The sequence below is a fragment of the Gavialis gangeticus genome, unplaced genomic scaffold, assembly GCF_001723915.1.
Source record: "Gavialis gangeticus isolate Ggan-Ray unplaced genomic scaffold, GavGan_comp1, whole genome shotgun sequence".
NCBI classification, from domain to species: Eukaryota; Metazoa; Chordata; order Crocodylia; family Gavialidae; genus Gavialis; species Gavialis gangeticus.
Genome location: NW_017729019.1, coordinates 16,820,631 through 16,835,476, shown reverse-complemented (window position 1 = coordinate 16,835,476; position 14,846 = coordinate 16,820,631). Strand labels below are relative to the sequence as shown.

The window sequence follows — 14,846 nt, the reverse complement described above, 5'->3', positions numbered from 1 at the left end:
CCTTCTTTCTTATTTGTTGTACATAACACCACCGTCCTCCTTCCTCCAAATGCCATCGGACCCTTCTCTAGTTTGGATGTGAGGAGCTGTGACTAGACCTTGCCAGTTCTTTCTGCAAAGCATCTCTAAACTATGACCTTTCCTAATCCATGTTTTATACACCCAGAATTAAAAAAAAAAAACCCCCACCAAAAAAAACTCCAACCACTCATTCACCTCCTGTTTCAGTTATATCAACTTCCTTTTCTCTTCCCAGAACACACACAAGCTTTTCCCACTCGCATGCAATCCAGATGCTGCCACAAAGATCATTTCTCTAGCCTGCTACTTGGACTATCTCACCCTCCCTCTGCATCTCTCCATTGCCCCCGTTACTCCATCATATAAAACAATCTACCTGCCATCACTTTCAAAGGCTCCCCACAGCTGTTCCCCATCCTTCCCTATCATCTCTCTTGAGATATCAGCTCCCACACTGAGCCAGCCAATAACCAGATTTCATCATCCACTTGTTACACTTCCAAGCAAACATCTTGTGCTTTGTCCAAACCTGTGCCTCACATTTGGGAAAAGATCCCTGGAAACACCCAGTTTGCTCTCTCATTATTCTCTTAAAAGACCTCTATGCTGCTTACAAAAATCTTAACACATTGGCCACTAGAGCATTCTAGGATCACTGTCCATCACAGTCACGAATATTGGTTCATTTTTGTCTTTGTGCTCCCCCATACGTTTAGCTGTGCTCTCTGTCTTGCACATACATTTTGCCTTTGTGAAAGGTACCTCTGAGTTCTGTTTGTATCATGCGCAGCACGGGAGGGTCCTGATTTACAACCAGGACTCCTACAACAGTGATGCAAATAAATGCAATAAATCAATATCCTTGACAGCCTGGCTAGCCAAAGCAAGATCAATGACCACATTTAACTCATTGTCAGTAATGACCACTCCAAATTCTATTTGAGAGAGAGGAAAGTGCTGTTAGGAACCTGAATTACACACGAATTTCCTGACTGACCCATATTGACATGGTAAAATACCTCTTATGGGCAAAAGCTCAAGGACCTTCTCTGATCTGTTCACAACGTGCATGTCCAATTAAGCATATTCCTTCCAATAGATACAATGCAGTGGAAGATTTTCCCTTCCTTTTCCTGGCCACCCCTGTAGCAAACCCTTTGCAGCCTGCCACAACACGTACAAATTCTCTTTGTCTTCATGCAAATCCCAGTTAACAAAGCCCTACGTATATTAATGCTACTCGTTGACTAAATGCGACAGCTTCTGCTGAGCTTTTGTCCGTGACAGATGACTCATTACTCCAACAGAAAGGGACTGCATTTTCTCTCATTTTGACCATGTTCCCAAAAAATTTCCCTACGCTCATGGTTCCTGATTATATAAAGGGTAGAATGTGTACCAAGAGCTGGAAGACTTATTCTTCAGAGCAAGTTGGTGCAAGTCTTTCAGGAACGGGTGAACAATTTTTCTGCCTGGATGCTGGGAGCAGACTTGCTAAACAGGATTTTCTCAAGTGCAATATGTGCCAGTATATTCAGGTGGAACAGCTGTGAAGGGCTCCTTATATGCAAGCAGGTTGTACAGGCCCTTCTTCATGAAATCTTTCGCTGGAAAGCAGAGTCAGCTGGTTCTAAGATTTTTTTTTAGTGCCTTTTTAGTGACAAAAAAATGCCTTACACTAGAATCTCCAGCCTGAGAAAGTGAGTACCAAATTCTTTCCGAGAGAGGGGTATGATGAGAGACCTGATTCCCCATATCAGTATCCAGTTTAGCTCAGTGTCACTTCTATTATCACTGTGCTTATTAATGTTTTCTCAAATGAAATTGCATGCGATTTAAATCCGTGAAAGTGACAATAAGGGCCAAGGTGTCTTTTATGTCTATTAGGCTTCATGTGTCTTCCAATTTATCCTTCAAGATGTGGGCTGACTACTCTGAACAGGGTTGAACTCTGCATGAAGATACCTTATGTGCTGTCACAATATCCAAGAAGAATTAGTCCAATGGATTTGGCCCATGGGATTATCCATAGAACGATGGCTGGTGCTTAGCACCCCAGGGTCACTATCACCTCCATGGAGATGGACACGTTCCAGCTGCTGGGACATGGATCAAACTCTTTCCTGCATCTGAACAGACTGCCGCCGGAGGCGGTTCAAACACCCATTTTGAACGCCTTCAAGACACATTTGGATGCTTATCTTGCTGGGATCCTATAATCCCTGCTGACTTCCTGCCCCTGGGGCAGGGAGCTAGACTCAATGATCCTCCGGGGTCCCTTCCAGCCCAAATGTTTATGAAATCTGCACTATCGAATACTCCAGGCTTAGTCATACCAGACTTTGCGAGGCAATGTGATGCAGTGATCAGGGCACTGGATAAGCCATGAGGAGAGCTATGTCTCCAGGTCTGGCACTAATCTCCTGTGACAACTTAAAAAGCTCATTTTCACTCTGTGCCTAAACCTATCTGTAAAATGGGTCTGAGGATAATCACTTTCCTTTTCAGATGTGCGAGTGAAAAGTACCCCTTTTAAGAGAGACATACTTGCTATAAGAATGGAGACAGAGAAGGAAGCAGAGCCGAGCTATAGGAAGTCAACTTGAGAAGTGCCTGCCTGCCAGATTTGGCGTCAGGTGATTATGAGGTGTATGCAGCTTGTGATGCAATAGAAGCAAAGATATTGCATAAATGAAACTATTATTTATTCCCATTAAAACACAGAGGAAAGATGACCAATGTATTATGCTCAATCTCTGCTTGCTGGCTTTATTTATGAGGAAAGGGAGATTCCAAAGTGGGTTTTGAGGGTTACATGATTTTAAAGACTGTTGTTTGTTCTGAGCCAGAGCTGGTGTTAATATTTGGGATAGTTGCAGCATGTGCAGCTCTCATCAAAGAGCAGGGTTGTTGGACAGGAGAAGCTGTATGTTCTGCCACCAGCACACATGTAGAATTTTGTACGGTCTGCCGGGTCAGCATAGGTACCGTCTTCTTTCCCAGAACAAAACTTGTTGTTAGGCGTGGGACCAGTAGGAGGTGAAGGTGTAGGAGTTGTCGTCCCTCCACCCGTGTAGCAGGATTGGTCTTTAGGACAATCAGCAACAATTGGCTCTACAATGAATAATTCCCAATGCATTAACATCACATATGTGGACAGACTCCAAGGACATGTACATGCTCATATGGCTGACTACCTTTCTAGACCCTGTTTCCTGATTTGTAAAGACCACACAGGATCAGAGCTGGCTGCATCAGAGGTAAGAGTGCAAGTCTGCAGAGCTTCATGAAAACAATGAAGCACCAATAAATACTGGTGCTGCAGTAGACTGCCAACCTTGGCAGATCATGTGCAGCAGAGGGATGCATTGCACACTCTGCGAAGTGGGCTGCAGACCCAAAATCATCCGTAACCTGATATGAAAAATTTTCATAGGGGCCAAGTGCAAACTGAATTGGGTTCCAAATATGAGCTTTTGGGATGATACTTCCATCTGTACAAAGAACCTGCACAAAGACATCGTAGTGCTTAAGTTCTTCTTAATGCCTATTCTGAGAACCTAAGCAAAGCTATAGTCATACCAAAAGATTGTTATGGTCATTTATGCATAGGTGACTTTCATCCAAACCATGTTCAAAAGGATTAGTGAACTTCCTAATTATACAGGCTTGAAATCAGCATCAACATCATCATACCATTTGTTTCAAGCAGTCTCTTCAGCTCAGTTATCAGAGGATATTTTCCTTCATTGCAGAAAGTGCCCAGGAAATCATCCAGGTCAATTGTCCAGACCATGGCTCCTCCAAACTTCTTCTCCTTCAGGTACTTGACCTGCCACAAACATCAAACGACTCAGTAGGGGATTTTTCTCCAAGAGTTACAACACAAACACTGAAATCAGCAACTCATTGGATGGTGATACATCACAGCACTTCCACGCAGGAGTGTCCCAACTCAGAAACAAATGCCCTGTGAAATAGTCACCTCATATTCACAATGGCTTATTATAACATGCGTAAGTCTCCGAATATATTCATTTAATAAAAAAAAACCCTCTAAAATGCATTTAATTAAAGCACATTCTAGCAGCCGGAGCAGAGTAAAAGTACAAATTGCTTTAAAGCGTTAAAGACCTTACTTTGTGTTTGTAGCTGCAAACATTGTCAAACCCAGCCCATTCGTTCCCTTTGTAGGCGTATGGGACTTTCTGGTCATTAATCCAGCATACAGAAGCACTCCGCAGGAACGTGCAAATCTGCAAAAGAGAATGGTGTTAACATGCAACAGCCCTCGTTCAGAAGCCACAATGCAAAGGCAATGGGTCATATCTTGTCCCCTCCTTATTCTACTTTATGCCAGTCCAGCAACAAAAGAGACAAGTTAAATGTTAATTTGCCTGTAGAGAAGCCTATAATGATGGAGAACCAGCCCTACCCACGTCTGGCAGCCTTACTGGTAGGATGCATGGTTGAAAGGAGGAGATGTGAACAGGTCCCTGCTTTGTTCCATCATTCCCCTGTCTGTAAAATGGCCCTTCACTTTCTACTGAAGCAAAATGCATTTTAGAATGTCTTCCCTCTAATTTGCACCAGCCACTGGTTTGGCCCAGGTAATTTGGAAGAAGAAATGGCCATGGAGACTGTGTTGTTCAGCTTCCATCGACTCACTTCCCCTTCTGGAAGTGAGCAAGATGGACCTCTTCCAGAGATCCAACCCAACAGCACCGCAACAATGATGGAAGTGAAGCTGTCTGGTTGGGAACTTTACTTTGCCCTTTAACACCACCTTAAACACACTGCACCCTGCTCTACACAGGCTGTGTCCTGAACTTGAAGCAATTTGCCCACGTTTCTGTGTCATTTTAGGATGACCACTTGGAACTGCCAAGTGACAGAGCCAATTAGCCTACCCACAGCTTATCCATTGTCTGTTCAGGGGGAAGAAGGGATCATTACGATCATTTGATTCCTGTGTTTTGCACCCCACATTCTGTCCTGTGTAAAAGCATCCAAATGTAGACATACCTTAAGATCAACTTTGCACTTGTTGCTTCTCGGCCTCTAGAAGGCTCAGATCAAGTTTCCTATTCTGATTTCTAATGAGAATCATGAGGGAATTGCATCAGTTTATCCCAGCTCATACAGAGAATCTCAAGCTTTTTACCTCGTAGTAGGCCCAAAATCCAGCCTCACGGGTGTAAGGCCCAGCAGAGCCAGCCCCAGATGCTGGAGCTCCCACAGATGTGGCACTGCTGCTGAGCTTGATGGTGCGCCCATAGGTGGGGAATCCCATGAGGAGCTTCTCAGCTGGGACACCATTGTTGTTCCAGTACTCCATGGCATATTTCTATAGAGAAAGAAATGGGAAAAATGCACAAGCCATGCCTTCCACTCTGAAGAGGAGCTCTTGGGGAAAGAAAGAAGGTAGCTGCCAGTTGCCTTACACTGTTGAAATACTTCATATCACCCTGGTCAGTGGAGCCTTGATACAAGGGACTGTTGTGTCCTGTGACCGGATCCCAGCCTCCATGGAAGTCATAGGTCATCACGCTGATGAAATCCAGGAGCCTGGTTTCAAGTCAACACAAGTTAAAATAACCATGAGGAATGAGTTAGCCATTCAGATTCGTCAGTCAACACACAATGGATCATCCAACATTTAGACAACGGGTCTGGTCTCCATCTCCTTGTGCCTCACGCAGGCATTTATGCCTGTGCAAAGAGAATGTGTGAATGCTACAGTCTGCCAATCAGCAGCACTTTACACAGCCCCTCTGTACACAGATGTAAACGATGGCACAAGCTTCAGGGTGGCGGAGTGCCCAGATATTACCATTCTATGCCCAGCATGGAAATGGGCTACTTACTTCCCTATCTCAGCTATCTCATAGCCAGCATCAATAGTTCCTTTGCCGGCAGCTACTGCTGCTGTAATCAACAACTGTGGCTTTCCAGTGCTTGTGGCTTCCACCTTGAAGGCTTCCAGCATTTCCTGAAAAGACAGTTTAGTTGTTAGTGATTCCAATTCAAAAACATTCGTGCCCAGTCATACCTACGTGGAAATATTTCAGCTGCCTCCTCTTTTCTAACAAGCTCAATAATCTTCTGAATGTTCCTTCCATGCCTAGTTGCCCCAAAAGCCCTTAAACAGAATGTCCTAAGCAGATCCCCGCGCCATATTTCTATAATTGTTTTTTTTCCCCCTCATGCTAATCATTAAAAGGCTAGATGCAGCCCCAGGGCAAAACCAGTGATGCACAGCTCCATGGCTCCTAGACCGTTTGGCTACATCTCAAATAAAGGATAGCTAGTGTTTCCTCACCTGAATCAAGATGGTGAAGTGATGCTTGTCTTCAGGGGGGCTGCCTCGGGAACCTGGGTATTCGAAATCCAGGTCAATCCCATCAAACTCAAATTTGCGGAGGTATGCAACCACAGAGTCAATGAAGGTCTTACGATTTGCTTGTGAGGCAGCCATTTGAGTGAACCTGGGGAGAAGAGAATTATCTGGCATTAGTTCTCATCCTCCTCCCATCAACACATAGGACTGCAGAATTATTGTGTTCATTTCACAAAGTGATTTTTTTGATCCATATCATTTTAAAGCCCCAAGCCCATGATAATTAGCATCGTTCTTTTGGTCATTAACAATCACTATTCAATAATATCTCCTAATTCTCTTTTCCATGCATAAACGGTACAGTTACCACTAATCTCCAGAGCATGAAGAGCACGATGCTATTTTCATTAAAGTTTTTTCCATCCAAATCTCTACTGTTAAGGTGCAGGCAGTGGTTCAGCCATCATTTTTTTCATCTTTCCAGTTGAGTCAGAGCACCATTAATACCCTAACAGGGCATTATTTTTACTATTTACTTGATCTAAAAACTTAAAATCAATGGAAATACTTCCATTTACGTTAATAGACTTGAGTTAATGAACAACGGGCTTTTTCTCTCCACTATCATATCATCATCATAGAACCAGTTTATGTCTGATGTAACCATAATCCCTTTAGGAATTTCCACTGTTGCAGTATCTGGAGCCATGTGAAATACTGAATTTCAGTTCACAGGCAGTTCCAAAACACAAAAGCTAAAAAGAAAAATGTGGGTTGTTGAAGTTCAAATAAAATATTCCATTTGCCTAGAAGAACTGTTTTATGTGCTTATATTCTTCTGAAATTGAATTTGTGCAAAGTTTCACCAAAATGATTATGAATGAAAAAAAAAAATCAAGATTTACAAATCAAAAAATATTGAGGCATTTTTTCTGACGTCAGGCAGAAGGGTGACAGGGTGGTACTTTATAAAATAACTGGCTCGGAGAGGCATACACTTTTGTAGGCTATGGCCTACCTTATGAGATGTTATGAATAGACTTGCATAAGGGAGGAATACTATATAGGAAAAAAATTAAATTCAAAAGATGGGTGTGGGGGCCTTACTGAGAAAGGGGGAGGTAGGCTGGATAAATCAATAGACATAAAGAAGGGAATAATCCCACTGAAGGATACAGGGGTTATAAAAGCTAGTTGAAGGAATAGAATAAGAATCCATAGTCTCTGAAGACCATACGCAACGCAAAGCTTATTTTTCTAACCAGTTTGTCTCCAAAGTGCCACCCTATTCTGCCTTTGGCTTATCATTTTAAAAATGAAGGATTATGCACAACTAAATGAACTTGGAAAAAGAGCTACCTTATTTTTGTTATCACCATGCAACGCGCACTTGCTCTCACCAACTCTCCTGCCATCCTCATCATGTCACTGCTTTTATATCTGCATAATAAACCTTCACATCCAACTTCTTTCCTTACTAGATTTCTAGTATCACCTGTGCCCCCAGTACTGTCAATCTGCAGCCTGTTCCTTGGTCCCTACCAACATTTGCATTGAGTTATCTGCAATGTCATTAGACCATCAGGAGCACAGTCCCGCACCCACTGAAGTCAACACCCAGACCAGCACCGACTCCAGTGCAGCACTCAAAGGCTGCATGGTGCCAAGATGTTGGCATCCCCATCAGTGTAGTGATACTGAGACAAAAGGAAAAGCTCTTACGTCTTCATGTCAAAGTTCCACCCTCCAATGGCCAGCAGGGTGACCAGCCTGTTGTTCCTGTGACACAAGAGAACAGAAAGCACGTTCAGCAGGAGCAGTCACTGGGTCTCTTCCAGAATCAAGCACCACCACGAATCCTTAAGTTTGGTTCTTTCTGCCTAATGGCCTTTGACATTGATATTGCAAGGGTTTCATCTCTCCAGCTAGGTGGGAAACCAACCAGTGCTGGATAAATTAGCTCCTCCAGCAGAAGTTTTGCAGGCAGCCCTGCTGAGAGGCTTCCCAGAACATCTCATTCCCTAATGGAAAGACAGCCCAAATAACTGAACTTTGTGGCCTGATAGGGTTTCATTCTTGACGCAATTCCTAGATCTGGAAAACCTCTAAGTATAGAGCCCCACTTTTACTCTTCCCTGTCCTCCTGCCTGCTGATGGGTGGATTGCACGATGACTGCTGATCTTTAGTGACTGTCTTCTGTCTGGTTACATTAGATGGATGGAGTAGCTGAGGCTTTTAAGAATAGGTAAGACAAACCATTGTCTGGGATGGGTTAGACAGCAATGATCCTGTCTTGAGCAGGGGTTGAAGTAAATGGCACCAGAGGTTCTCCCCAGGTTTCCATGTAACAGTCTATGACAGGGGTGGGCAAAATGCGGCCCATGGGACAGAAGCGGCCCACCAGGCCATTCTATCCAGCCCATGGGGCCTCTAAAACATGTAGAAAATTAATATTTATCTGCCCCTGACTACCAGTCATGCGGCCCTCAATGGCTTGCCAAAACTCAGTAAGTGGCCCTCTGCCCAAAATAATTGCCCACACCTGGTCTATGACTTACGGAAGTAAGTAAGGACTCGTCAGACTGATAAGATGGACCCCATGATGAGAGCCCTCCTGTGGTTTTGTAATGAAGAAATGCTTTACTTTTTTCCCTCCCATCCTTCCACCTAACCTATAAAAAATAAAATTCTGTCCTCTGGCATTAGCAATATTTGTTTTAAACCTTGTACATTGGAAGCAACTGACCTTTTCTTCAGTGCTTGAAATTCTGGGAAGAATCTGCTTTCATCGTTCCATTCAAATGGGGCGATCTTATTTTCTTTCATTGTTGCAAAAGCATAGATCAAGTGGGTGCATAGATAGGGGTCTATATTGTTTGGGGAATACTTGGCAGGATCTGGTCTGTACTGAGCCCAGTTAGTGAAGTAACACACAAGTTTATAGGCAGAGCCTGGGAGAAGACAAGCAAATCAGAGTTGTTAGAGAAGGGAATGCCTATCTCTTTCCAGGTGGTGGTCTCAGGGGTTGTTGAGACTGTTACCAGCATTGGTGAGAGGGGAATCAATTTTCCAACTACTATCAGGAGTAATTCCAGTGAAACCAGTGGAGGTGGAGAAGAGGATGTAAAACTAACCCTTCCTAGACTCATTTGGCTATCCATTACATATAGATGAACCAGTTCTGTATGTGGATGGAAATTTTACACAACTGTCATTCAACTGTTGTGCTTAAGCAACAATTTCCTACTTGCTTTCACAGCTTTGATTCTGTCACAGGTGCTATTCAAATACCTTCCAACCACACCTTCCATGTTACAAATTAATAAACTACTGTCTAGATATTGGGCAAAATCAGGACGTTCCCTCCCACCCAGGAATAGCTCAGTATGGAATAGTTGCTCTAAATCAGGACAATTAGGATATGCACAAAGGATATTCTTGCTTATTTAGGGACTAAATCTCAACAGAATATGTAGATCAGCCATGCATCAACACCGGAAGAGCGAGTACTGGTTCTTTGCTGCCTCTCCCTCTTTAATTTTGAGTCCTGGGAAAGACAGTTGTCTAATCTCAAATTCATTTCTACTAATTAGAAAAAGGAGGGGAGAGGGAGAGAGGGAACTAAGGAACAAATCAAAGCAATAATTGGATCAGACCCACAACTAATGTGCATCAACATTACTCATGGATGTTTTCATAGATAAATTAATTTACACCATCGAGCATATGAACCCAATGGTTCCTTAATCCATTCTTTAACTCTCCCCAATCTTTTTTCTAACCATGTAACAAATTCCTCATGGTTGCCGGTCTACAAATACAAAAGTGGAGATATTCTTACCCAGCTGCAACTGCAGCAAAATGGCCAAGCCTGCAAAAAAAACCAAAAAGGAGCATGCATTAGAAATAAACTGGAATGGAGTATTTCAATGCTTAGTGAGTAATGCCAATCTAACACACAGTGTGACCCCACTATATAAGTTATATTGCAAGTCCCTTCTTTGTCTGTGAGACCAGCCCTCCAGCAAAGTTTCTTCATATCTGAGTCCTAAAAAGAAAGAGTCCAAGAGTTACTCACCCATCCACAGCAGCACCTTTCTCATCTTTCCTTTCAATGGAAGGCCACACACCTGCATAAAGATGACAAAGTGGCTGTCAAACTACATAAATATATGCAAAATTAAATACACAAACAGAAGGACTCATTTGTTCAAGAACAATGACATCTCAAATGCCACCAGTGGGATAAGTTCTCCCAGGGCTGCAGAGCATGGAACCACGGCCCCTTCCTCTCATGCTCATCCCAGGAATTGGAAGGGGAAGCCTGGGAGCAGACATAGGAATGGTTGTTTCTCAAAGGAACTAAACCTTACAACAAGCCCAAAATATATGTTGTATAGATGCCCAGCTGTTGGCAGACAGAATGTAAACCTTCCCAAGGGGCTCAGCAATGGTGTTTTTATCTTGTTTTAATTTCTCCAATTACCAGGTCCTGGGCTGCCCTTTCTTAAGGCACATGCCAAAAGTAGAAGGGTCCAACATGGCAGCTAGGGCTTGCCAGGCAGTCAGAACCAGTGGCCATGCCATTTTGTTCCAGTCACATCCTTTATTCTGGACACAAGAACCAAGTTTGGGAAAACAGCTGGAGAAAGGGCCCCCCCAACACTGGAACGATATAGCTGTGGACAGCTATGTTGGATTTGGGGGCAAATTAGCCACAGTGCAGGAAAAACACAGACTTCGGTGTGTTTGATCCACTGAATTAAGAGACAACATATGGAGGGGGACATGAGATGTTACTAAGGGCATCTTCCCCCCTACTCCTCCCCAACCCCTATTGCCGTGTAATCTGTTTTGACACCCATGCAGACACCCAAGGTAAACCTTAGACATGCTGACGTCAACAGCAAAACTCTTTGCCTTCAACACTACTGCCACATCACTCCAAGTACCCAGTCCTGGCTTTGCTCCCTGGTTTCTTAGACTATCCCTCTGGGATACAGCATGGTTATATAACCTTAACGGCTGATCCTGCCTCAAAAACCTTGCTGTCCTTGGCAACTGGGAAAAAAAATATAATCAATAGGAACAGATATTGTTACCCAAAAAGTTATATTTAGGGCATAGTCAGGGTTAAGACATGCAAGAAGAGACAAGAATTCCACTCTATAAAGCATGTTTATTAGGAAATAATGCAGTGCATTAACAAACAGCGAGTTAGTTACCTTGCTAAGCAAAAGGTCCTCTCCTAGGCGGGTTGATCAGATAGCCCTTACGGTCCGCAGGACAGCAGTCTTGAAGGTGTGTCTGACTGCACTCCTTACAAACTTGCCCTTTATTCACTTTACTTAATGAATCTAATGCATAAGCATGCTTTATGATAATTTCTGTATCCCTATTGGCTTTCACTCAACCCTTGTGCGCTCTAACTCACCTGTCACTCATGCCCATACAAGATGATATTCTGTTACATCTTTTCCAGCTGACAACAGGGATAACAACTTCAGCTTAGCTTTAGCCATTACCAAGTTGGCTAATTTTGCACCATGGTTGCTTGTGCAACTTGTTGCTCAACTCAGTTTTTGCTCTTGTGGTTAAGGAACAAGGAAATATGTCTGAGAGTTTCATAGTCCTCATAATGAAAGACCTTTTGGCCTATAGTTTCCTCCTTGGTGAACTTTCTATAGAGTGGTCACCATCCCTCCCAGTGCTTGGTCTCCCACTACCCCAATTCCTGTCTTACACCACCTACTAGATTGCATTCCCTAGCAGCTGGGACATAAGTTCTTCTTGGTATCAAATGGCAAGGTATTTGATAGCTTGCCACTAAGAGTCCCTACAAAACTTATTGCAGCAACTGCTACTCTTCCATTAGCAGCCACACCCTTCTTTACATTTGTTTCATCCAACAACACATTCCACACAAGCCTGCTATCAAACATACTCTTCTGCCTACTAATTAAACTCCTGGGTGCAACACCACATTCAAGATACCTGTGGCTGTGGGGGACCAAACCAAAACTAACCTAGCAACCGTCGTTGCACTACTCAAACAGCAGTGCCTACGCTGGCTTGGCCATCTCCGCAGGATGGAAGATGGGTACATCCTGAAGGACATCTTGTACAGGCAAACTGCAGGTGAGGAGAGAAGAATAGGCTGCCCGAAATTATGCTTCAAAGACGTCTGCAAGCAGAACATGAAGGCTTTTGGAATCGACCCAAACCTTTGGAAACCTTAGCAGGAGACAGGACAAAGTGGTGCTCCCTTCTCAATCATGGATCCAACATCACAACAAGAAATGGTTACTTAAATGCCAACAGAAATGCGACCAAAGGAAACAGCCTGTCAGCACAGCAGCCTCTAACACCACGTACACCTGTGACCGCTGTGGCAGGACCTGCAAGTCTCACATTGGTCTCTACAACCACAAGAGAAAATGCACCACCAGTCAGTAGAATAGCTGACTGATGAACCCATGTCATTACCAGGGGAACCATCCAAAGAACACCTTCCTCCAATGATTTTCTCCAGCCTTTTTTATTGTTTCTAAAACTCTCTGCACAGTACTTTCATGGAGATGAACCGTGACTAGTATCTTTTTACCTTGCATCCTAACAAGACCTGCAATTCCTCATGCAATAACATTTCTTTAACCTATGTTAAATTCATGCCTACAGGGGTAGGCATGACTTTTATATATGTTGTATTACTCTAAGAAACAGCTGATGAGTAAAAATGAGTGTTGTAAAATTAAAAACACATCCCTTGACAGAAGCAACGTTATGTACACATATATTTAAATTCTTAAACACACTTTGGTTAAGCACTTCATTATCAATAACAACCCAGCACATCATGTACAGACATATAGACCCTGTCCACATCCACTATTATAGCTCATAAGGATTAATTTCAAAATAGCACTGTCCTTCGGTTGTTTTCTGGGTAGAAGACTTCAGCTTCACACAAAAATGCAAGTCCCTTTTGTATATGCATGAGTCCAAATTGACCCTATTTCCACTCATTTATTTCCATTTTGTGAATCAGTGCTGGCAGCCTACCGGATGTAAGAGTTTCTTTTTTTAATTAATGGTGCAATGGGGTAAATACGTAAGGATCTGGCTTCAGTGCTAGTAAGCATGTATGCTATAACCCTGCCAGAGGGTTGGTCATAAGGGAAACTGGCCAGTCGGCACCAGGCTTGCAATTACTTTTCCCTGCTCGCTGCCAGAAGCAGCCAAGCTGCTCACCTGAGAACCAGAGCCAAAGAGTTCCTCCTAGAGTGCCTGAGACAAAGTGGAAGGGTTTGATTTGGTGTATTGTTTGCTGGGGTGTAGCTTAAGGTGTGTGTTATTTGAAAGACAAGCTGAAGACGTCATCAGGGGCCAAAGCCTACCTGAAAGAAGCAGCAGGCTCAATCCACTTACAACTCTATATCTGCACGTCTAATTCAGGGACGCATATGCGTGGCATGCCCTAACCACCTCATAACATTGTGGGGCTCATGACAATCCCCTACCTAGTTAGGACCTCTCGGATGCAAGAACTGAGACAACACCTGTTCATGTTGTAGGCCAACAGGTCTTTCATTACCAGAACCATTAAGCCGTCAGCCACATTTCCTCATTCCTTAACCATAGCGGCAAGACCTGAGCTTAGCAATAGGTTGCACAAACAGCCATGAGACAAAGTTAGCAAATTTCGCAACAACTAAGGCTTAGCTGATTTTTTTAATTCTGTTGTCAGGAAAAGATTACAAGAGTATCACACTCTGTATGGACATGAGTGAAGTCTGTGTGGGATTGAGCAATGATAGGGTACAGGCCAATAGACACAGGGGATTTATTAAAAGGCATACGCACACAATAGATTAAATAGAGCCAATTAAAAGGCAAGGGTGAAGAGTGTAGTTGAACCAACCTTCAAGACTGCTAGAGTGCTGTCTCATGGAGCCTAAGGGCTGTCTGACCAATACTCTGAGAAGATGTCTGCTTAGCAAGATAACTAACTCACTGCCTGTTAATGCGTTGTGTTTACCTCTTAATAAATGTGCTTTATAGAGTCAAACTCCCGTGTCTCATGTCTCAACCCTGATTAACCGTAAGCACAACTCTTTGGGTAACAGTTCTAGTATTCCTGAGCGGGCAAGTCAGTGAAATGGAGAGTTGTGTATAAGAGAAGAGGAGAGGACATATAAGAGGAGTGAGAGACATAAATTTTCTCCACCAGTGTTCACTGTCCAGCCACAGAAATTTCCTCTGCCTTTCGGTATGGGCAGTTGTTGCAAAAGTGAGTGCCTCTGGTCTGGGCAAAGTTGTTTACGGCTCCAAACCCCTATGGCTAGTTATGCGATTAGTGAGATAAATGGGTAGCAGGTACAAAGCCTGTTGAAAAGAAGGAAAAGTATCCTAGTCTGGCAGGGATTTGCCTATAGCAGCAAGAAAGGTATCTGTTGCCCTCGTCACGGCTTCAGAAAGAATCCA

The 14,846-nt window shown here is 43.4% G+C and overlaps 1 protein-coding gene across 2 annotated transcripts; it reads right to left on the bottom strand.

The window, feature by feature from the left end:
- Positions 1-2,762: 2,762 nt before the first annotated feature.
- On the bottom strand, positions 2,763-11,690 carry LOC109295397 (acidic mammalian chitinase-like). Of its 2 annotated transcripts, none has more exons than XM_019514255.1 (12): positions 11,634-11,690; positions 10,441-10,492; positions 10,204-10,233; positions 9,109-9,313; positions 8,084-8,140; positions 6,344-6,509; positions 5,889-6,013; positions 5,466-5,589; positions 5,186-5,368; positions 4,161-4,277; positions 3,718-3,853; positions 2,763-3,135 (listed from the first exon to the last, which is right to left on the bottom strand). In XM_019514255.1, the coding sequence occupies exons 2-12, from the start codon at positions 10,463-10,465 to the stop codon at positions 2,879-2,881; spliced, it is 1,425 nt and encodes a 474-aa protein (XP_019369800.1). In that variant the 5' UTR covers positions 10,466-10,492; positions 11,634-11,690; the 3' UTR covers positions 2,763-2,878. The 2 variants fall into 2 exon arrangements, with proteins under 2 accessions (XP_019369800.1, XP_019369801.1); XM_019514256.1 differs by lacking the exon at positions 11,634-11,690 and adding an exon at positions 11,588-11,609.
- Between the last annotated feature and the right edge of the window lie 3,156 nt (positions 11,691-14,846).

Bases quoted from the DNA above. Each gene is read 5' to 3' on its own strand.
- LOC109295397 (XM_019514255.1), bottom strand. From the start codon at position 10,465: ATGAGAAAGGTGCTGCTGTGGATGG. The intron at 10,234-10,440 runs GTGAGTAACTCT...TTTTTTTTGCAG, and splicing joins AAAGGTGCTGCTGTGGATGG to GCTTGGCCATTTTGCTGCAG. The intron at 6,014-6,343 runs GTGAGGAAACAC...CTGTCTTTTCAG, and splicing joins ACTTCACCATCTTGATTCAG to GAAATGCTGGAAGCCTTCAA.